General features: G+C 40.0%; 1 protein-coding gene across 2 annotated transcripts in view; it reads right to left on the bottom strand.

The window, feature by feature from the left end:
* LOC138618989 (cGMP-inhibited 3',5'-cyclic phosphodiesterase 3A-like) overlaps nucleotides 1–24270 on the bottom strand; it is a 70651-nt gene that overhangs the window by 5383 nt on the left and 40998 nt on the right. The window contains exons 3-12 of one of the 2 annotated variants that reach the window (XM_069695134.1): nucleotides 16884–17144; nucleotides 14515–14672; nucleotides 6989–7062; nucleotides 5941–6092; nucleotides 5661–5798; nucleotides 5281–5392; nucleotides 4915–5028; nucleotides 4139–4338; nucleotides 3481–3684; nucleotides 1618–1779 (exon numbers count right to left, since the gene is read on the bottom strand). In XM_069695134.1, coding sequence (XP_069551235.1) covers nucleotides 1618–1779; nucleotides 3481–3684; nucleotides 4139–4338; nucleotides 4915–5028; nucleotides 5281–5392; nucleotides 5661–5798; nucleotides 5941–6092; nucleotides 6989–7062; nucleotides 14515–14672; nucleotides 16884–17144 — 1575 coding nt within the window. The remainder of the gene's footprint in view (nucleotides 1–1617; nucleotides 1780–3480; nucleotides 3685–4138; nucleotides 4339–4914; nucleotides 5029–5280; nucleotides 5393–5660; nucleotides 5799–5940; nucleotides 6093–6988; nucleotides 7063–14514; nucleotides 14673–16883; nucleotides 17145–24270) is intronic. The other variant, XM_069695135.1, reaches the window with a different exon arrangement.

The following is a 24270-nucleotide window of genomic DNA, read 5'->3' as shown; positions in this document are numbered from 1 at the left end:
ATAAGGGCTTGAACTTATTCTGCTTGACCCAGAGGCAATTAGCAGAGATTAACAGCCATCCAGTGCCAAGAGGACATAATGTAACAAAGGTCATAGAGAGCGGCATTAGGCTGAAGGAATAACTAGATTCTGTTTGCTACTGCAGCACTGTTTTCGAGGCCACAAGTACACATGATCTTATTACATTAACAATTAAGCCCAGTATAAAGTGCACACAGCACATACATCATTAGCTCATTCTGACAGTAAAAACTACAAATAAGAATATATAACTGATAAATATCATGGAATTATGAAAGCTCCTCACACAATAGCAGCTCTTGGAGGAAGCTCTGCCATTACCATCTCAATATTTCAGAGGAATTGATGAAAAATGAATTAAGGGCAGCAAAAATCAATCATGTCTGAAGCCTAAAAGACTACGTGAAGGAAACAATAAAGAAGGGAGGACTATTTTTCATTATCTGTACTCACTCTTATGGGTTTCAACGCAAATAAAACTACTTCAGGCAAAACACACAGCACATTACCTTAAATTATTCTGCTCTGCTCTTTTACCCTATTTTAGATTGAGAGACAGTGCTCTGTTGTCTCCATTAATAGATATTTTGTCTGACTGTGCGCTTATGAATATTTAATCTGTTTGAGTTTACTTTGTAATTATATTATTTTTATGCAAATCAACAATTTTGGATCACAACTCTTCTGAGATCTCTTTTTTTTGTGACGCGTGGATCACATTAAGCATGTGTTTCTTGTAAATAGCACCCTCAAAATATTTGAGTATTTTATCATAAGTCAAAGCAGCTCGAATCCACACCTCCAGTCTCAAGTTTCACTGATTGGACTTCAGGTTTGCCAATGCCTGACTCCAAATAGCTTTTGTTGATGTCATTAGCGTCACAGTTCGCATACATTTTTCCACCTGCATTGTGAATGTTTGAATGATATTCAGGCTTTTGGCTTTAAGATACACAAATTATTGCAAGTAGGATTAATCACTTTTTGGTTTAATATGATTCTCAGAAAGCAAGAAAATAATGAATAAGGTCTGACTCAATAGTGGATGAATTACATCACTAAGGTTCCTCACAATCACAGCATTACAAACAAGCACATTCACCTACACATTTCACAAAATTTCTTGTACTGAGTTTTGTCTATGACAAAATCACATTATGCTTAAAGTTCAGAACATGTGGTGTGTCCACACTGCAGGTGGCAAGCCCTCATCATGTTTTTGTGTTGTTTACCGAAACCATAAATTTCAGAATAATTTTGCCAACCATGAGTTTTGGCCAGAAGTCAGTTGACTGTGATGGGAAAAACACATCTTGTTGACAAAGCTTCAGTGTGAAGGTTTGTTTGAATCAGAACTAAATTAGTGATGAATACGTTCAAACAAAATGATAAGATTATGGCTCAGAAATGATCACAGCTCCAAAAACATTAACCACAGGTATGATTAGTGCTGCAGAGCTACTGTGCTGGATTGCAATGTGTTACACTGTGCAGGTGTCTGTGTTGTTGTGTTCCCCCCCACACATAAACATGACAGCGCATTGATCTTCAGTTTAGCAAATACAAATGAGTCCTTAGTTGCCATCAGAAACGCACCTGTTCATAGAACTCGTTAACAATGCCCTCTGTCCACTGTAGATGCAGGTCTTTGCACTTCAGAGGCCCATTGATGTCGGCCAGTTTAATGCACATCTGGCACACCAGCAGCCTGTCATTCTCGTTGGACCAGTCGATACCTGTAGAGGGATCATCACCCACCTGCGGGATCAACAAACAGACATGATGGTATTTAGCATATTCAAATGTGACATAGTGTGTGATAGAGTGTGGAGATGTCATGTAAAGGTGATGCCACTGAGCTGCTGTTCAAAGTTCATGTATTTACATCAATCTCTAGTGTACAGCAACACTAGAATTCACTGAGGATGAAACAAAAAACGAGTACTTACAGTTTTTTATTGCAGCTTCATGCCATTTTATGGGCCAATAAACAATTTTTTTCTTGTGATGAAATGGGCTTTATTTAAAAACATAAGGGTTACAAACACAGTGATTTGAAGAAGGCACGACTGCCTTCATTCATCATTCTTTTAATTATTTTTGTATTGCTCCACATGGGCTCCTATTTAACTCAAACTTATCAGTAGTGTTATTTACGTTTTAGCATTATAGTTTTCATCTCTTTAATGCATTTTATTATCTTCATTTTATTCTTGTTTTGTTTTGATTCATTTTTAGTTTCTTAATCTAGTTCTTTCACTCTATTTTTACTGGTCTTGCTTTTATTTCATATTTTAATCTCACTTCTACAATTTTATCATCTCTATCCTCTTGCGTGAATTGGTCTCAAATTGATTTAAAAAAAAAATTGGGGGGGAGGGGGTTGATTTAAATTTAGTTTTTATATTGTTCTTAAATGATTACATTTTCTGGTTTACAACTAACTGTCTCATTATCGGCCTGTCAATCATTTTGTTATGTCGTTTGAATTGTACCAAACTGTATGAAAAGTGCTCTAGAAATAAAGTTTGATTGATTGATGCAGTTTCTCTGAGCCACAGCTGGTTGTAAAATTATCCAAAATAAATCTCAGGATGACATTTTTTTTTACATATCCCCCCAAAAAAGGCACCACTCAAACATATAGAGTTCATCTCAGCCCTGTTGACTGTGAATAAATTCCTCATTTCTAGTTGGGTTTAATGAGCTTCAGATGTGGAGAAGCTTAGGAAGCTGGGGAGATCAAGTACAAAAGTTGATGGGTACTTCACAGAACGCTAATTTGCTTCCAGGAAGAGCAGAGCAGGGTGCTGTGAGAGACATTGCTGTTATTTCTGCTGCCAAGCCAGCAAGCTCAGAGTTAGCTGACAGGTCCTGGCCATCGAGCAGCACCACTGTACTAATACTCACAATGGAAAAACCCAAGACCCTCAAATCCAAAGCCAACATTTTTTCTACACTTAAATGAGTTTTTGAAAAGCTGCAGGGTGCTTTGTATTGTTGACTTGAGCTGAACATACTGAAAGCGCTGCAATGTTTTGTACAAACAAGCCTGTTCCTAAAAAAACACTGAACATTTCTGTTTCCGTCATGCTAACTTGTAGTATTATAAGAGCTGAAGTATAAAAAAGCACCTTTATAAAATAAATTTGTCTAAAAAAACTGAGGAATACTACAACCATTTAAAATATTTCAGTGTTCAGTCATCTAGTTTCAAAGACAATGAACAAAAAGAACCAAAAAGAACCAAAAAGAGTTAACTTTTCCGTTTATATTTGAAGATAGATACTCATGATCCAGCATTGGCACAAATTTAATATCCCTAACCTCTGCTAAAACGTTTTCTAAAATGAAAATTTACAAGGGAAATAATCACAATATCAATAAACTCTCCAGCTCTAAAGGTCATATCTTTTTAACATTTAATGCAAAAATTAAACATTCATGTATTTAGAATACCTTTACGTTGAACTCAGCAAGGAAGTCAAAGTGCTTCTTGAGGTCAGTGGCCAGTATGGCCTCAATAACCAGGAAACGGAAACGTTTGAACTCCACGTGGTCCAGGTTGACCAGGAAGTTGTACTCTGGCTGTGACATGAAGAGGTTCCAGGCCGAGGCAGCGTGGTGGTTTTCCAGGACCGAGCGGTCGTTGTAGAGCACTGCCTGCACACACACAAACACTTCACGTGAACATGTACAAACATGTCTACATATGAATACAACAGTCCTGTTGCGTACAGTACCAAAAAAGAGGTATAAAAAGGGACATTAAGAAAGGGAATTAAGAAATGAGGAAACCACATTATCCTTCCAAACTACTGTCAATAAAATTAGAGCCTACATTTCTGTGCTCTGATAAAAAATAAAAAAACTACCTTTAAGTATTATGACATTCTGTTTTCCTAAATTTAGTTCCAAGCTTGTGACCTGTTAACATTCTGCCAGTGCAGTTTGGGAGTATGATGGACAAAGTGTAGGAAAATCACCCATCAAATTATCATTCTGCTGATTACAAAGAAAAACTGAGTGTGTAACAGTAAACTCAGCTACCAAACTTTTACTTACTCTCGTCCTAATCAGATACTGTCCTATACAGTAGGCTGAACAGCATAAGTACCTGTGGAGCGCTGGTGGCCACGAGGAAAGCGTTCGTTCGCCCTGGGTGATCGTAGTCGTGCATTGCGGCAGCCACGTAAAGGGCCATGAGCTCCAGAGCAGGTATGAGGCCTGACAGGCAGCCGTAACCATCTTCTGACACCGTATAGGTCTTTGAAACCAGGAAGCCCATGTGACTGTGTGTTATTCCACTGTCGGAGTCTGGCCGCAGGGGAGCAGACAAAGTGAGGTGGGTGAAGAGCAGGGTGGCAGAATTTACACAACACACTGTACTCTCATGTGTACATGCCTGAACACACACCCACATCCACTCAAGAGCACATACACGCAGAAACACACACAGTCGAGCATTCAAATCCACTTATATGTGGATCAAAGGGATGGCTCTAGTAAGGCATACAAATGAGGTTATGGAAATATGGGTAACAGGGAACTCTAATCTGTCTGCAATTTCATGCCGTTCTAAACTTCAAAAAGTGTTTGGTACATAAATGCAAGCGCCAAAAGCCTGAGAAAGATAAAACAAACTGAGTAGGATAAGAAGACACATCCTGCAGGTTTGATGCTCTGACATTACTAATGAGATGACTCACAGTGAGGCTGCAGGGAGATAATGAAAAATAAAACCTCCATAAAAGAGTCTGGACTACATATAGAAAATCGTTACTGTCATAAATGACTCATTAAATATGAAAACTAAACACAAATGTGTTCTTTGTTCTTGAGTAGCAACCTGACTTTAACTAACTAAAACACATTTGACGCTGACGGACACACCTGAGTCGCTGGCAGAGCCGTGGTCAGTAATGAGGCTGGGCAGACCGGGCACAGCCTGCGTGGTGAGGTACCAGACTGCATGAAGCACATCTGTGGCGTGGACCCTGTTGTGATCTGGGTCAAAGAAAACAAGTCCGCTCAGAGTGCGTATTCCTCTCCACCAGGGAGCACTGTTGGGCTGCTTTTGTGTCTCATAACAACATAAAGGAAGCATACAGTCATATACTGTGAGACTAACACTGGAGAGACTGTATGACATTTCCCTCTAGTGGCTACTTCTATTATTACAGCTCTAAACAAGATTATGAGTAAAGCAAAGTGAAATAAAAAAAAAAACTTGACAGGCAGTAAGATGGTCAGGCTTACATGGTATGTCTCTGTAACCATTCTCAAGGGCATGGAAGTAGTTCATGAATTCTTTTACAGGAATCTTAAAGGTCTGAAACAAGCCTGTGTCTTCAAAGAGCCTGTAAGACACCTAAAACACAAAAATCAAATTGTCAGGGAGTCTGTGAACATCAACAGGCGTACCTCATTTACATATTATAAGTAGCATGTGTCAAAATATATAAAAACTGAAAAGCAAAATCAATAAATGACAATTCTGAATACATACAAATGTAATGTCACTAAGTATTTCAGCAGTTTGTATTTTGTTTGTTTTATGGCTGATTTTTTTGGTCCAAAGTGTAACCAGGTGTGTTGACACTGGCAGCTTTATCACTGACGCTCTCCGATGACCTCACCTGACTGAGGATTCGCCCATGTTTCCCATTGGTCCTCTCCATCAGGTTAAAGATGGGGAAGTTCCAATTGTTAAGCTGACTCATCAAAGGCTCCAAATCCTCCATTATTAATGGCTCTGGTGCCAGGATTGGTTTGTCCTGTATGAGTGACACATGGTGCAAAGGGGTTAGGATGTGAAAATACTAATACAATCCAACAGTTTTATGTTTCTGCTTTATTAACAGTATGAGTATGACTGAAGGCCCACGTGTCTGAGACAGTTACCCTGCCTGGTCGCACCTCAGGAGCTATTAGTGCATGAAGGATGACATTCTGGGAGGGGTTTTTTCCTTTCTCTGTGTCCTCTTCTGTATGTGCTACATCACTGCTGTCACTGTGGTTGGCTTCGTGGGTGCTGTCATAGTCTGATGACACAACCACTTGGTCCTCTGCTAGTAAGAGAAAAACAAAGAGATGTCACACTGCAGCTTATGGTGGAAGAAATTCCACCGTTAATCCCCTTAAACTGATGCGTATCTTCAGGTTTCTCAGGGTCTTGGATTTACTTCTCTGGTACATCCACTTCCTTTAATCTTGGCTCCTTGTGATAGGTTATTTTCAGAAGTTCTCAGAAAAAAGCTCCCAATGATGATGACTACTGTGGTCATTAATACTGAAGCATATGGCAGGTCATTTTAGCACTTAATAGCTAGACTGGATATGTATGGCAGATATCTTTAATTGAATTCTCTCTAGTTAAAACAGAACACCACAGATCTCTACAATGACATTCTTCTCGGGACGAATGACGTCACTATTGCCATTTATGTGTAGTTTGTCATTGCCGGTATCAACAGTTGCAAATATCCTTACAGTATCAGGTGGCAGCGATGTTTTAAAGAGTGAGTTCTCATCAGAGAAACTTGTATGTGTGTATTTTCATACATGCGAATATATTAAGAATTTCTTGGCCTGTGTCCAAAATATGATGCTAACCTTTAGCTGAAAATTATTATTATCTTGAAGTTAAATTAATTTGAAAACGCAACACCAAGGTTGTATTGAAAAATAAAAATGATCCAGTAAATTACATTTGAAATGTCTGTGCATTTTTCTCTAACATTGATACAAAGCTGATGACTTGGGACAGTCATTTTAAAAAAATTTTTTTTTAGCATAGTGGATACCTCCTGCATGTATTCGTCTCCTTTACCAGCACAATGGACACAGACAGTCTCAGAGGGAGAGAAAAACAGTGATTTAGTGTGTACGCCCATAAACGTGACATAAACGCTGTTCCCTTGCTGCTTCGAGTCTAAATTAGAGACAGAAAGAAGACTGAGCATACCTGATCGTGGTATCCTGTCTCCCTTGTCTATAGAGCCCTCCCCATGGCTTAGTTTGATGTATGGTCTCCCACAACTGCAGAAAAGAGGGGTTTTACTGTTAAATTAAAGACAATGTTTTTTTTAATTAATACTGTATAACTCAAAAGTACATTGACTACTGTGTGTGGGTGATCTTGTGTTACTTAGTTGTGAGGAAATAAATATGTTTATACAGTCACATTATGGGGACATGCCTCCCTTTTGGGAAATAAAACTCAAGTGCCCATAACATAAACCATTAAGTTTTAGGGTGAAGAATGTACCATCAGGTACATTATATCCTATGTGTGTTAAAACATCTGCTGTACAACTCAGTTTTTGGAGGATATGATTAGCTGTTAATCATTTTCATTTAACTAATCAGGTGTTTATTATGATGTAAATCTGTTATTTTTGTTTGACAGATCAAAAAACTAGTTCAGACCCCAGAGAAAACACATGGGGGAGAAATACAGAATAGAACATGTGTGTACATTTGCAGAAAAACAAAATGTGCAAGACTTTGCTGTGTAGCCACGCCAAAGAATTGGGAATAATGCTATTCACTACATCTGTCTTTGATGTCAAGCAGTCAGCAGAAGTTGTCAAGGAAAAAAAAAGACTTAATGGGATTCCTGCTGCGCTGCCCCCACATGAAACAGACGTCGTACAGATGCTTCAAGAAAATACTCATTAATGAAGCTAATGGATGCACACATTAATACAATGCAATGGGAATAAACAGCAAAACAAATTCGAAGCAGTTGCTGGTACTGGCGTTGTTATAAATGACTCATTAGAAACTAAGCCTACCCTCTTTGAGATTTATCACGGAGCGGTGTCAGCCACAGGAACAATTTACTACAAGCCACAATCTTAGAGACACATGAAAATATTCACAGCTCACGCTCTATAAATCAAACAGCAAATGTTATCTTTAACGGAAAGAGCTGGCCTGGGCCAGTTAGTTAGCTCTGTGACACAGTGGGGAGCCTCCCGAGCTGCTCTCAACAGCTTTTCCATGTTTCTCCGAGGCCACTGTCAGGCTGTAGGTGGTTCCAATTAAAATACCTCTCCCTAAATGTTGTAAAACCTGCCTTCTCGGAACAGGAAATGCCTGCCGTTAGACCATAGTGTCACAGGGAGCACAAAAGCCTGTTGTGTGTCTATCTCCTTCTGATAAAGTGTTTCTGGAACACTTTTGAGCTGTACCCACCCAGCATAATGGTCCTGAGGCCCCAACAAAGGGAGTTCTGTTGTGTTTGCATGGCCAGGTTGGACCACTGTGTCTAATGCCTAGCAGGTGTGGAATATAAAATAGTTTGATAGTTTGGCGGGTGAACAGTTGGTACATTATTGTCAGGGGGGTCTGGGCAGGCAGCAGCGCTTGGCTTAAAAGGTTTACTTTTAATGAAAGTTGAAGAACTGGCAGGCACTTTTCCTATTCTGCTAATGCAGCAGAATAACCTCAGCTACTGACATTGAGCCTTCAGCACAGAATGTAAATAAAGAGGCCGGCCATTTTCACTGGAGGAATCTGTCAGTCAGGTATCAAGTGACTCTGCTTCTATCACAAAAAACAGTGTAGTTACAGTGGTTAGCACTGCAGTTACAGTAATTTAACTGTCCCAGTGAGATGTAAATACAGACATAATACACATTCCAGTATGGATTTGCTTTAACCTCGTCTCCTTGAAACTACATTGAAGAATTTGTTTTGCCTGATATCTTAAAGAAGAATGTAACTGCAGCCTGCAAATGTGCTTGTTGCACGAATAAAACAGCACGCATCCCCCAGTGTGGTTACGTTTGGGCAAAAAAACAAAAAACACTTTGATTAAGGTTAGGAAAAGATCATAATTTTGGTTAAATAATGAAAAAGTAAACACATCTTGTCGTAAGCCTCAAGTCTGTGTGGATTTTTCTATTATATAACCAAAACCACAATCTGTCTGTAACCTTAACCGAGTGCTGTGACTGTCTAAATACATCCATAACAACAGTAGTTGTTCTGTTGTTGCAAAAAGTTTGAGCATTTTGTAGATATCAGATGAAAAAAAAAGTAATAAATAAAAAGAAAATTGAATACACTGTCAATTAATGTTTTGCAAATACATGTAGGGCTGCAACTAACCATTATTTCCATCATACTGTTAATTAATAACTCAATACACTGATTATTCTTTTTGGTCTGTAAAGTGGCAGAAAATGAAAAAAATGACTTTTTCAAATTTCGTCTTTTGTGTGACCAACAGACCAAAAATATTTAATTTACCTTCATGTAACTCAAAAAACAACAAATATTAACATTTGAGAGGAATCACACTGAATGTTTTGCATTTTTGCTTTAAGAAAGACTTTTTTTAGACTGATTTTTTTGAACAACTGACTGATGAACTTTTTTTCAGTTGTCTATGATTTTTTTGTCTTTGCAGATTTTTATGAAGTAAAACAAATGTTTCCTTATTATGTAAATATAGAATATGATTTCGGTGTCTCAACTTTTTTTTTCCTGAATGTAAATACTGTTGTAAAATGAGTAATAAATTAGTAAGTAAAAATAATGCAAAGTTGCTTTTCGCTTTAATAAAAAAAATAAAAAAAACACTTAGTGTTATATAACTGAAAACAAAAAGCCAAAAGCGGCTTTGCATTCTTACTGTAAATGAACTTTAATCATGTTAATTATCTGCAATAGGAAATACTGTATGAATTGCAACATAGTCTGCTTGCTTTGAGAACAGCTCTGCCTCCACTCCTGCTTCGTATGCTTGGATCCCTGCAGAGAGCTGTGACTGGCCTCTGCCTGCTACCCTCACCACTGCAGTTTACTCCCAGATTTTATACTCAACCACTCACAGCAGGTTGACAGATTACTTTTGGTTCGGAGCCCAAACGGACAGTGTCCAAGCCACGATAAACACAGCAGCCATTATTTCTGCTTCCAGTAATCTACCTACTCTCGAGCCAGATGACGTGAAGAAGATAACAGCACAGTGGCAGGGGCTGAGGCGCCCTTTTTACTGAGTCTGTCCGATAAAAAAAAAAGGCTGATATTGTAGCTTTGAAGCTGGTGTTATTACTTCTTAACACTGTACGTCACTGAAGGCTGACATGATGGAAAAAGGAGGGAGAAAAAAAAGAAGCCTAATGTCCTAATTAAGATTGTACAGATTTGATGATGGAGCAGAGAGAAGGCAATTGAAGCCATGTGTTCATTCTCTCCCACTATTTATTTTCTCTCTCTCCCTCCCTCTTCCACTACAATCTGTGTGAGGACTTACTACTTATCAGCACTGATTATTGGTGTTTTGTTTTGTCTGCAAAGAAATTCATATGTTCCTGCTGTCTTGGCCAGACGCACCAACAAATACAAGTTAGAGGGCAGAAATAACAAAAGCAGGTTTGGTTGTGGTGAAGCCCATTTGAGAAATGATGTGTTGGCAGGTTCTTGATTTTAAAGAGATCATCACAGGTTTGATCCCAATAACAACTTGTGGTTTTTCAGTGGGCATGGGCCCTATTTGAGTGTCTTTTAGCTAAACACTGAAGCCTCATCAGCCCTCTTCTAAGAGCCAGATGTCGAAAGCAAAATTCAACTGAAGTGTTGCTCGGAAGAGACCCCTCTCCACCACAGTAAACTAAACTCTCTTCAATTGTTACTGTACAACCTGTGCCAGTAGAAGCAGCTGTGACAGTCAATCCAAGAGCGCGTGTGTGTGTTAACTGTTGGGTTCTTGTGACTGGGGAGAGGCCCAGGTGTTTGTTTACACTCACACCACCGTAAGTGGCTATGGCTGGGGCCTGCTGCTGGGCTGGGCTGAGCTTTAAGACCAGACGACAGGGCTTTGTGTACAGAAGCTGCTCAGTGTGCTTACATTTATACAACTTGTTCAAGTATCGCACTGTCATCGTGCAAACAAGCCACTGACAAACGCAGCCCACACAGTTCTTTGGAGGGCTCAAAGCGCAAAACAAAGCAGCGTAGTAAATAAAATCATTTAGAAATGAAGGCTGTCAACGTTTCCAGTAAATCATGTCAATATTACAATATGGATAAACTGTAATGCTGAATCTATTACCGTTTTTTGAAGGTGTCACATGTCAGTTTTCAGTTTAAAATACTCTGAAATTAACCAAAATCATCCACAGAATGTGAAGAGATAACAGCTTTCACTTTAAAACTTTAAAAAGACGTGTACAAATATTTTATTTGAGGGAAATGAAAGCATTTTAGCTCTGTTTGTAAAGTGAGTAATGCATACTGTGATTAAATTCTTGTCATAACTTTTTAACTTTGATATACAGCAGCAGCACCAGGTCCTGTTTTGTTATCATGATTTGGGGCAGCCATCACCACAATGTTTTTAAGTTACTGATTTGAAAACAAAAACTCGATCAAACACCGCATCATGTCACAATGTTAACAACTCATTCCAGAGCTATGAGCATTAATCACATGATGTATCAACCACCACTCCTCTGAAAAGGCTTTCCACAGGATATTCTCCCATTCAGCCACAAGAGTGTTTGTGAAACTCAGCACTCTGTTGGGAGAAAAGTGTGGATTCAAATCCATAAAAAATTGTTTGATAGGTTTGAAGTCCAGTCTCTATGTAGGAAAACTAAGAACTCCACAATGCAAAGAGCTTATTTATGGACCTCACTTTGTGTACAGGGGCACAGTAAATGACCTGACACTTAACACAAAGTTAGAAGCAAATTATTGTCTAAACAATATGTTGTAAAATTAGAGCTGTTTTTAATGCGTGATTGATGTTGTGTATTCTTCCATTCTTTCATTTTATTAGTTGCTGAAGGCTGTGTGGTTTATATTTCCTTGTTTTGTTTTTGACCATTTTAACATGTAAAGCATCTTTAAGTATCTTGAAAAGCACTATATAAATAAAATATATATAATGTAAAGCTGCAAATCAAAAGTAAGGGGACAAGGGGTCTCCATAGTTTTGGCTTCACTGTATTATGTATTTATGGACTTGGCATTTTTTCAAATAAGAAAAAATTTCAGTCGCGCTTGTAGCAGGTCAGATTACTGTAAGAGTCCATTCATTTTTCATGCATATTATTTTGAGAGTAACAAAGATGAATACATTGTGGAGGTGCTGAAGTTGCTTTTGCTCATGTGTCCCATGATCTGCCCTGATGCATGCAGCAGCACACTGATCTGCCCCGTCCAACAAGACTTTAGAGAGAAGCACAAATGGCTGTTAGGTAAAAACTGATGGAAAATATTACAGCACCTAATATTTAAATCTAAAACTACATGAGTATTAGATAACGGCAACATACTGAGAGTACATTGTAGGTCTGGCATACTGTAGGTTTGCTGGGTAGTTAGTATGTGTCTTCAGGCACTATGGCTTCAACAATTACCTTGAAGAGCAAGAGCCACGTGTTTTTACGGGAACAGTTCAGTTATACTGTACGACCGTAATCGATTAATAGCTTTATGAAAAAGAAAAAAAAAATCCCCTCACAACAAAAATACTTAACAATACGCAGGTAAAGACTGACTGGCATCTTTTACTGCCAATGATATGAATTCACTTGAGATAGACATCAATTCAAACTGTACACAGTATATACTGTACAAACTACACTCAGTACAATAGGGTTGCCCCCTCCTTCATTTAGCCATCCATTTTACACCTGATTGGACATTACTGCACTGAGATTGTTTTTTGCTTCTAATTTTTAAATGAAAAAAACCAAAACATGGCAACTCCTCTGGAAACATGATTTATTTTCAAAACTGTCCACCCAAAATTAGTTGCTAAATTAATCTGGGGAGGGAAATAGGCCATGCAGTTTCAGAGTCATGCCTCATTTTACATCTACAACAAGTAGTTTTAACAATTCAACTTTCGGGAAGTTTGCAGTGGTCGTGAGTTTTTAGCTAAAGGTTTGCTGACTGGTCCAGGAAGCACTTAAGCGAGCTGATTCAAATCTTTTTAAATGATTGAAAGAAACTAACAGTTGTACTTTTTTATTTGGAAAATGAATTTTCCTGTATTAAGACTTAAGACTTTTAAAATATGAGCCTTAAATACAGAGAAACAAGATCCATAGCTGTGTGTACAGACACTTATGAATGAACACGACTGAACTGAGATTATCCTCAGTTGAAACTATTGTTTGACTCATGCAGGCAGTTGTTAGTGTGTCTTTGAGTCAGATATTAGACGTGGCTTTCTGAAGTTCTTCTCCGCATTAATAATTGAGCTGCAGTTTCAGATTAGAGAGCCGACGAATGTTCTCATGCAACATTTGAAAAATCACACACAAATATACGCCATATAAAAACAGTCCCTCTTGTTTGGCACACCACAGGCATCTGAGACGCTACTTTACAGCACAGAGAAACCCAGAGGCGGTGGCCTCCGTCACAATACTTTAGGCTCTGTGACACACACGTGACAGGGACTCTCTCTTGTTGAGGCGTAGTTAATATTTAAAAATCAGAGAGCACGTGCTGTCTAGTACTGCTTGTTCATGTGCACAGCACATCATGAAAATATTGCATGCACAATAACTCGTGTTCAAATACATGCAAACATGCACAGCTGAACATGTTTAAGCTGACACTCCATTTTCTCATAAAAGCATTATTTCCTCTGAGCGGTTCTCAGATAATCCAAACATAATCACAAAGTAATTGTAAGGAATGCAATCTCTGCACTGATCATAGTAAATTGTGCTTAAATAATTCACTTAGCAACCAGAACTACTCTCATAAATTCGAACCCTGTGTTTATTCAAGATCTAATGCGTAAATGTGACTCAGTGGAAAAAAAAACCAGCACTGCACTGACAGAAGAATCACTGTGTCTGTGTGAATCCTGTATCCACACAAATAATCATCAGCGCTTCTCGACCCTACAACGCATTTCTCCCAAAAAGCACAAAAACCTTCAACACACCGACATAAAAACACACTGTCCATTATATCGATGCACACTGATCTCCTCCTGAACCATGATACTTGTGTGCAGCCTGAGTCACATGCTATCTTCAGCACTAATGTGCTCAGGGTTGATGTGCGTCTTAGTTATTCAGGTTAATGCGTTCGCCTGTGGGGCGTATTTCCATTCTGGCTCCCTTTGCACACACATCCTTTCCCAAATTGCTGCGCCATTACTGCTCACTCACACTGATGTCTTTGGTAGAACTGCTGGGAAAACCTAATAACCTTCAGAGTGATGTGTCATTGGAGGAGCCCTACTTAAAGTGTTTGAACCAGTCATGTATATTTACAGTAACATTTCACACAAGGGACCTAAATTGTAAAATCTTTGCTTAAAACAGCAAACTTTTTTAAATGTAATTCCTTCGGTAAACAAAAAACCTCATACAACAAGCAAACAACAAAGTAAAAGTGAGACTGCATTTGCTAAATCTACTTGAACAAAAGTCAGGTTTAAGAAAAACAGACGTATATGAGAAAGAGCAGAGAAGAAAGTAAGAATATGAGTCATTCAGCTGAGACCTGCAGGTGAGTGTTTCATGATAGGGTTTGATGCTGGCGCTGCGGTCCCTTCGGACGGGCCCGGGCTCAATGGTGGGCAGTCCTGTGGCAGAGGTGGTGGTGGTCCATGTGGAAGAGATCCTCCTCAGGAGGCCAGGGTGCAGACTCCGCCTCAGACGCTGCACACACACACACACACACACACACACACACACACACACACACACACACACACACACACACACACACACAGTTAACACCAGTGCAAAATCTTCCCATCACTTTTTTTTTTTAAATAAATGAATCAAATCTAAACCAATAAGTGACTGCAGTAGTCAACTAAACATGACTGTAATTGCTTTTGTATTTAGATAAAAGCTCTAAAAGTACTCCCACCTGCACGACAAGGTTAATGCTTATTCCCTTTGTCTCCTGTCAAATTAATCATCTAGATGAGACTGTTGTTCTTCCTGCATTTGGCCAAGCTGAAACAAATGATACTGGAGATAACCTGGAAAGTTTTTCATGATTGGAAGCCTTTAATGTTTTTCCCTCACCGGATCCAAAGAGAGTCAACACTGCAGTCACCGCTGAATGGAGGATATTTGCAGGCAGCCGTGCCAACATTGCTCCTCATGGTCCATTCTTAGACTCAGTGTCAGTATTGCACAGCACAGATACATTTCATCATATGGATTCCGCTTCGGTGCGGAATCATTCTCTCTCTAAGTCTCTTTTGTCTCATTCTCTCAGTCGCGGTCTTTATCTGTCTTTTCTTTGCTCTCTCGCTGCGATTCCCAGCGGTCTGTGCCCTTGTGATGCCTCCATCTGTTCAGTGCCATGCAGCAGTTTGGCACAGCAGCACTAAGCATGGCACGCTCTTTCTCTCTCAGTCCTCTGCAGGGTGACCTAGTAAAGATTGCCTCAGAATCCTGAATGAGCCCATTCACAATGTGGCATTATATAGTGAGTGCTGGAACACACTCTCATACTCGCCACTTTGGGACACATTTCACTGACTTACATTCACTATGGACATGACAGGACCTTAATTCAGCAGTACGTATGCACAGATACAGAAACCAGGATTGTCCTAAAACAGATCTTGAGTATGATGGTGTGATTACTAAAAAAAACTATTACCAGTGCATTTTGTATGATTTATACTAAAGTTAGAAGATAAAAACGTATTTTTTTTGTCCCCATTTTGAAATGGGATATTGGTGCTATGAAATGATTTCGCAGCTCCATTGTGCCATTCCTTAATGAAATCCCTGCAGACACAAACCAAAAACAGAAACACACTGAGCACACACATCACCATCGGCAACAGCATGGCAAAACCAGGCCATCCTTCAAAAAAGAAAAACTATCTGCTGTCTGCTGCTGTCGATGTTGATTTAATTCTATGAATGGGTAAAGGCAAATATCGTAAGTGCAAACATTTTACAGGTAGTTGTGTGTTTGTGTGACACAGTATATGCAGTTAATGCAGTTGCTATTTTGCAGCAGACAAAAACGATTGCTTGGAAAAGTGCATGAGAGCCATCAGTGTGTGCCACGATGGACATCAAACTAGCTAGCAAGCAGAAAAGCAAGTGCAAGGCATTCCAGTAACAGCCTTCACTCCTCCTGTCATTTGCGTCCCGGGCAGTTCGATTTGGGCATATTGTCTCTGGGGAGGAAAGCCTGAATGAACGCAGCTTCACTGGCGACTCCACAGGTGCAGTTTGTCTTAGCTACACTTATAAAATTCAGATGGTGCAAAAATACACCTGTCAGACAAGCGATTGTCTTGATGGCGTGGCAGCCGTCGAGGACAGCCAGAGTCTTCCTCAGAAGAATAGCTGGATGCAGAATCGTGGTGGGGGTCCATTTCTGTTGACATGCACTCGTCCCTCTTTGCAACCTTTTAAGAAATACTTCGACTCGCCTCTCATACATGCACACACACTGTTTGGCTCTCACATCTGTCATGTTGACACAGCTGTGGCTATGAAAGGGAGAACAGTGCTCCGAGCAGTAGAAGCGCTCTATTTTTCTTCACTCCACTCTATGAAAATACACTCCTTCATTTGATGCTAAAAGCTCAGAGAGCAGGAAGCACTCATTAGCTGAAACATGGGCTAAAAGATTAACATGTGTGGGGAGCGTTGCGTGGCGTATAAATCATTTGGCCTTAATAAGGTGGACTACATTTCCATCTAAGGATTATTCCATCTGTTTCCAAATACAATTTCTGTGTGTCTGGCTCTCGACTACTTTTGATTAACAATTCTGACTTTTGATATTTGGGTGAATTATGCTCACTTTCATCCGGGCTTCCTAGCACTGCATATCTTACCAGTAAAGTGTAAATCAGGACACTTGGTTTTAATTCATTTGGTTACCTTGTGGATGGATATCTTCTCTCCTTTATCAGGTCCCTCCTCTGAGTCGGAGCAGGTGTAGGCATCGCTGAGGTTCAGCAGGGGGGCGGGGCGAGGCCGGTGCAGCGGCTGGAAGGTGAGCTGGGTGGTGAGCAGGTTACTGACGGCCCGCAGTGAGGTGCAGGTGTTGGGGGGCAGAGAGGGGTCAGCCAGCAGGTCTGTGATCAGTCCGTGGGCTTCTCCCATCACTGCTATGTCCACCATGACGGTGGTGCCTGATGACTGCGAGGTGACAGGGAGACAGAGACGTGAGAAAACAAACATCATTGCTGCTGCTGCTAATGTGAGTTGATGCTAATTAATGGCTGGGCCTGATGGCAGCTGCGTGCAGCTCCTTGGTGGCAGGTGTGAAGAGCAGGTGCGTAAACTATGTCAGCAGCTCCCTTGTGAGAACATAATTTGGTTAACTGTGACATTGTCATCACTTTTGTTGTTTATCCAACAGAACAGGCAGTCAAACTACGCTCGAGTTATACAGTAGATGATGTTTTTACATGAGGACAAACAGCTTTATCTCTCTCAGTGGTGGACATGGACTATAACACTACCGCTACTGTATACTGACTACAGTCCTGAGGTATTTGTACTTTAACTAATCCACAGAAAATTATTACTCTGTTATCTCTTTCTTACTTTTTCTTCACTCTTTTGAATGAATAGATGAATGCTGATATTGCACCATGTCTCCTCAATGCGTAAACAGGCAATTTATAAATAAACATGCTTGCCATAACAACTTTAGCAGCATTTATGGTTTGTTGTGTTGTTCCCAAGTAGCCAAAGAAAAGAGCTTAATTCAGGCGATCTCTTGGCAGGGCTTTAAAACATGATGCATGACTATTCAGTAAACTAAACTAAACACAACAAAACATAAAGTAGTTTAAAAGCTTTAGCATTACATAGCTTCTTAACAGTAGCTCCAGACCTTGTTTGTGCAGACCTTCAATGGTTTATCTGCGCTCCTTGTGCAGGGATGTCGACGTCAGTGCACGTCAGTGCACCGAAATATTGGATGTAGTTACAGGTGCGACAAAGTACATTTGTGGACAAACCCGATGAAACCCACTGGTGATGGTGACTGACACAAAAAACAACCATAGACACACTGCTTTTCAGTCTGGTATTAAGTTCTGTGCTTAACGCTGACTGTAAATGAATATATCAGTTACAATAATCAAATAATCTAGCAATTGAGAACACAATACTGATGGGGGTGTCTGCCTGCATAACGAGTAATTTTAATGCATTTCCACTTTGCTGATAATTCTAATATACTGTACATTACATATAATATTGCATGGATTACGTGTAATGGAATATCCTTACATTGCTGTACTGCTACTTTTACTAAAGTATAGGATGTGAGTACTTCTTTAAACACTAGTCTTTTAACCAGTCATTGTGTCAGAGACTACAGCTGATACAACAAAGGCAACAACACATTTGAAAACTATCCCAGTCTGCATGCAAAAATAATGCAGCTGGCCCATTGCAGCTAAAATCTAACATTCATTAGGAGCTTTGTTCTATTTTAAAAGAGAATTTTTTTTATCATAGTACAATGACAGCTCATACAACCATAATCAAATCATGTTTCAGGAGTGCATCTACCACAGGGAAAAACCAACATGGTATAATGTATAACACATGATACCAATAAACAATATTCAAACACAACAATATGAAAGAGAGAAAACAATAGAGGATCAATTTTGAACTACTATTTTAGGCAACACGGGACTGAGGTTCTGCCACGCTTTGTAAAGTGTTTTATAGCATCACACTGAGCTGAGCACACATGCACACTAACATCCATTCATACATCAAAGGCTTTATTTTCTACCTTATATGGCTCCTTTTAGTTCAGAGAAAGTAAACACATGAGGAGGAGCAGAGACTGGTACACAGTACAAGACACTGACGTACTGAACAACAACATTAGGCTGAAACATGTTCGACCCAGCCATGCATTACTTGATGCTTAATGAATGGACTCATTAGCAAACTCTCCGCTAGAATCTGACCTTTGACTTCCTCACTGCTGACCTCTTAGATGGCCAACAGCCATCATCTGTTTCTGACCGTCTGCCGCACAGCTTTGAAGGTACCGGGGTAGTGTGAGCCGACCTTGTTTGAGCAGGGTAAAGTAAAAAGTTCACAACCCACTCTTAATTGCTGTGCCTTGAGCAGTTGAACAACCACAACTAAACACAGGTCAGTCTTGGCTGCCAGCTTATTTATCTAATAAGCCCCCGAGTTCCTTTTTTCCCACCGATGAATGTTATCAGCTCGTTCTCCCCCAATGTCAGGCACCCAGAATTATTCTGTTTACACTGGCGGAGTAACAAATGGTTGACCTGAACAACACGTGTGCACGCCTTTCATTCGTCGCCACTTGTGGGAACAGAGAAGGTTTTGCATTTTATTTTCCTTGTAACTTATCACAATAGTCAGTGTATTTAAAAACAATTTCCAATTGGTCTGCACAAATACAAAAAGAGTGTGTTCACTGAGTGCGATGGTTTACTCCGCACGTGAGGATCACACACATTCATTGATAAATCTGCATATGACCAGCACTGGGACCAAGCTAATGTCTTTTAAAGACAAGGAGATGTCCTGTGTGTGTGTGTGTGTGTGTGTGTGGGGGGGGGGGGGGGGGCAGATGGAACATTTCTGTAAAGATGACTATTGTGTTCGTTTTATCCTTCATCACCGCTACATCTTCTTCTCTTCTCTTTCCTATACTTCTCCTCCGCTGCATGCTGTGAGGATGAGATGTAAACATCTGTCTCTCAGCTCATTTAAAGGCTGATTTAAGAGGTTTCTAAAGATGGGGGTTAGAGAAGAATACGGCTGCTGGAAAACATCTGGCTGGACAAAGACAACAGTAATGTTAAAGGGGTCCCAGTGGCTCCAAACACACAAGCACACGCACACGCATCTGCAACTACTGTGAACTTTAACCGTGGTTCTCACACCGCAGCCAACTCGAAAGAAAGCATGAGAAATGTACGCAGTCTGACGCAAATATACAGTAACACTGCCACGTAAGCAAAGTGCACCTAAAACAATACACTGTGCAAGAAGGATCAGCATTGCATCACTAAGCTCTCCAGAACTGGACCTGAGTGTCCATAAAGGAAGAGGGAACCAATGAATGTGTTGGGTTTGAAGCTACTTAATACTCACAACCTGACATGAAACATCTACTGCAGTGAACTGCTCCAGGTGTATGGGGAGCGTTTGAGACATGAGCTTTGCGACACAACAGGGATCTTGCTTTCTCTCAATTTATACTTTTCTTATTACTCTGAAAATTTGTCTGTAACTGTCTGCTACAATGATAGAAGCCATTTCCTTGCTGTACAAAAATCCCATCTCTGAAACACTGTACAAAATATTTGCGAGACCAGGAGTTGGAGCTCGGAGCTATTAAAAAAGCTGACTGCAAGGAGAGAGAAAGAATGAGAAGTCCCGACCATCCCTGGCTTGAGCTTTTCTATATCCCTAAAAAGCTGAGTCTTGGCTGGAAGACACCTACTGATGTGTCTAATCTTCCAAAAATCTGCAACTTAAAACTTACAAAAATCATCAATGGACATCCTGGAAGTTACATAATATCATAAGGTTACATAAGCATTTCCTGTCAGGTTGGATGATCAGTCTCATTCATCAGTCTCGGTCACCTCTGTAGCAGCAGGCTTCACTTTCCGAGGCAGTAGATCTCATGCAAATCCCACAGAGTAACTTGTGTCTGGGAAAAAAAACACTGAGTACCAGAGAAAACAAGTTTCTAGACAGATGTTATGATAATGGTCCATTTCAAAATTCACAATATTTATCGACAGCTAGCAGGTGGATGTTCGTAGCTTGGACTGCAGGTAAATTACAGTACATTAAAAGCTGTAATTAAAAAATATTTATATTCTAACCTCCTCAGTGAGGCTGTTTGGCAACTTTTTTTTTAATGGTTAGCATGCATGCATTTTTTTACTGCTACCCTGCACAACAATCACATTCACATCTGAGAGCTACCAGCAATTGTTTGCCACCGGCTCACACTCCTTTCTGCTGAGAAATACTCCCTTCAGAGTCAGTCAGGATCCAGCACCTGTGATGTTTCTGTGGCAACAACTACTTTGAATTATTAAGCAAATAACACTTTCTTCTCTTTGATCATCAACACAACAGCTTTGTCAGTTTGAAAATGATTCATCATTTCATCATCATTCATTGTTTCCAAGTGAAATCAGTCAATCTTTCTTTTTAAAGGCAACATAAACATAATCAGTGGCCGTGAAAACAGCTGGAGACATCAGGCAGCACGTAGGAAAGTGACAAACTGAAAACCTCTCATTCAGTTAGATTAGTACACTAGCACACTGTGGCTCGAATTTACACTTTTTATGTTTGATTTTGAAAATATTTTAATAGACAGAATATGGTTACAAATGCTAGAAGCAAAAATAAAAGCCTTTGGACAGAGAAAACAAGTCTGAAACAGTTCTGACCAAACACCAATGAGAGGCTGTTCACAGTTTGACATTTTGGGAGATTAGATGCAAAAACTGATACATTTCTAATGTCTCTATGGCAGAGGATCCCGAATTATTCAGACCATGTAGCACTATGTACCAAACAAAACTTCCCAACACAGATACCAACAATTTATCTTTATACGAATCGGTTATTTGACCATGCAATAGCATCAGGAAGGTGAAATAAAAACAGCATAAGGCTGCTGTTTCAAAATCAAAGAATACATTTACATCCATTGCTGGAAGTTGCGCCACTTAGCGGCTCAACTACTGACTCTGACTACTGTTCAGAAATGAAAGCTTATCTGAATTGTCAGGTCCAGCATGATCACTTTCCTCCAGACTGTTTATTGGAGCATGTTGGCATTTCAAAATTCAACTCTGCTCACATAGATCAACCACTAAGGAGTCCGAATGACAATTTTTCTGGACTTAGGATAGATGGAGGTCTCGCATCAGCAGGTGAAGGCTCAGTATCACCAGTGGTACCACGGTTTCAGAATCTCTGCTCCAGGTAAATACAAAGCTACCAACAGATTGCGGTTAGTTCAGCACGAATACTGGTAACAGGGGCAAACAGTCTATCCAAATGTACCAAAATCCACCAACAGCTGCCTAATTAACATGTTATATTTTATTTGTTTAATCTGTACTTTTAAACGCTGCTAGCTGGAGAATAACTGGCTCTGAGTTCATTTTTACTGACATAAATAAGAGTTTCATCGATGGTTTTGTCCAACTGTCAACAAGAAAGCAAATTAAATAAATTAAATAGTCATACAACACTACACAAAATGTTGCACTTAAGCCTAAGAACCAGTGAATGAAAATTACAATTTCATTGCAGTTAAATGTCCTGGTATTGTTTTGAATGATTTCTGATAAACTGTATTGAAATCGTGCTTTCCAAGAAGCAATTTATTGGAGCCTGTGGCTTTTACATTTACCTGGCAGGAAGCACAAAAAGCAGGAATGTTCCCTATTTGCCTGATCCAGTCTTGAACACACTCATTGGTCCTCCGAATCCAGCCCCTGTTGCCTGCACCTCTGGTCACAACATTGCCACCAGCCTGTGTTATGTTTGGTCACAAGCCTGTAGAGTTTTGTTGACATACTACATGAGGTAAAACTGACTATCAGCATCAATAAACAGTTTTTATGACTCCTCAAGAAGCGAAGTTACATACTAAACCATGCATGAACACTCTGCTAGGACATTTTGCAATGAATAACAACAGTGTACATGATCAATGGTCCTAATTGGCTGTGTGAACGCAGTTTGGAACAGTACGTCAACATGCCATAGATTAACACCGGCGCAGCAGTTCATATAAACCCAACTGAGGGCCAGTCAAAACAAACCGGCAATCATTCCTCAAGAGTGAGAAGCTGTTTGTCCACACAGACCCTCTGTTCTCAGTGCTCAGTTGTGTATAAAGCTTTAGTTGCAGTAATGTGCACCAAAAAATGGACCAAATAATATTTGCAAATAATTCTTAGTGCGGGGTCCATCTGAATGTTGCAACTGATTGATGGTGATTTGACAGGAGTGTGTTTTATGATGACTAATTCAAACTACGCCCATTAATGAAACTGTACAATGTTATGTATTATAACAAATACATCAAATAAATTATAATTATTTGCTAAATGCCAGTGTGCATCCATAATTTTTAAGCCATTAACTTCAGCTATGTGCACAAAAGCATTTCTCACATGGAACATTGTGCATTACAAACAACATCCTCGACTGTTGCAGCAGCATGGAGCGATGGAAATATGATGGTTGGTGTTCCTGCTGTGTCCACATGTCTTCTGCCAATAACTCTGCAGAGGACAGAATACATTTGGTGCAACAAAGAAAACCCTCCGTCTAATGACGATTATTAATAGAATGCACAGACAGAGGGGTCGCATATTTGTAATTTCTGAGACGATCCACTTCATGCAGTTCTAACCCCTCGGCTCTCTCATCTAAACATACAGTCCTCCAAGCCTCCAGTAAAACGGCAGTGATACGTGGGCCTCTAAAATTGTGCAATGGTGAGAATATAATGTGTCCCAGAGGAGAGCTAGAGACCGGACACATGCCTCGGGGGCCTACTGGAGAATGAAAGGTATTTGATTCCCTCAGTAAACATATTTCAATAATGTAAGCAACTCTGCCTCTTCATAAGGCACATATACACACTGCAATTAACCCCACACAGAAACTGAGAAATGTGCTGACCAAGAAGCAGAGGAACATATTTAAAAAATGCTTAAGTGTGTCCCTTACTTTCATTTAATTTACACAAAACTCTCAGCATGTTTAAGAAATCATTACCATGCAGTTTTCTATTTCAGTGGCATGCAGTTAGTGTAATGGCTGTGATTAGATCTGCCGAGATGGATTAGTTGAGGAGAAACCTGGGAGATGGCGGTGCTCTCTGCTTAGAATAACAGAGGAGTGATACAGTGTGAATCACAGCAGAAGGGTAACACAAAACTCCGCTGAGACACTCCCAGCTCCCTGCCTCAGCTCCTGCAGCCAAAACTAAGTGCAGCAGCACTACACTTCCCAACCAACCCTCCCCCCCGCTGCGACCCAACTCCCCTCACAAACCATCCGTCAGACCGAAGCTGTGCCGGGCCAGGTCCTCGGCTGCAGCCAGTATACAATTACATGCTAGTATATATCTTATTAAAAAGGGGTCGTAGGGGGGGTTAAAACAAAACAAAAAGGAATAACTGCCTCATTAAAGATTTACTGGGAAAGGTCAAGCCAATTGACCCCTAATGTGCAGTCTTCTCAACTCCAGTTTGAT

The sequence above is a fragment of the Brachyistius frenatus genome, unplaced genomic scaffold (genome assembly GCF_029030835.1).
Source record: "Brachyistius frenatus isolate BFR_SWC_R1_liver_20210118 unplaced genomic scaffold, ASM2903083v1 Contig_19, whole genome shotgun sequence".
Classification (NCBI taxonomy): Eukaryota; Metazoa; Chordata; class Actinopteri; family Embiotocidae; genus Brachyistius; species Brachyistius frenatus.
The sequence above is the reverse complement of the archived record's forward strand: the minus strand, read 5'-3'. Positions and strand labels throughout refer to the sequence as shown.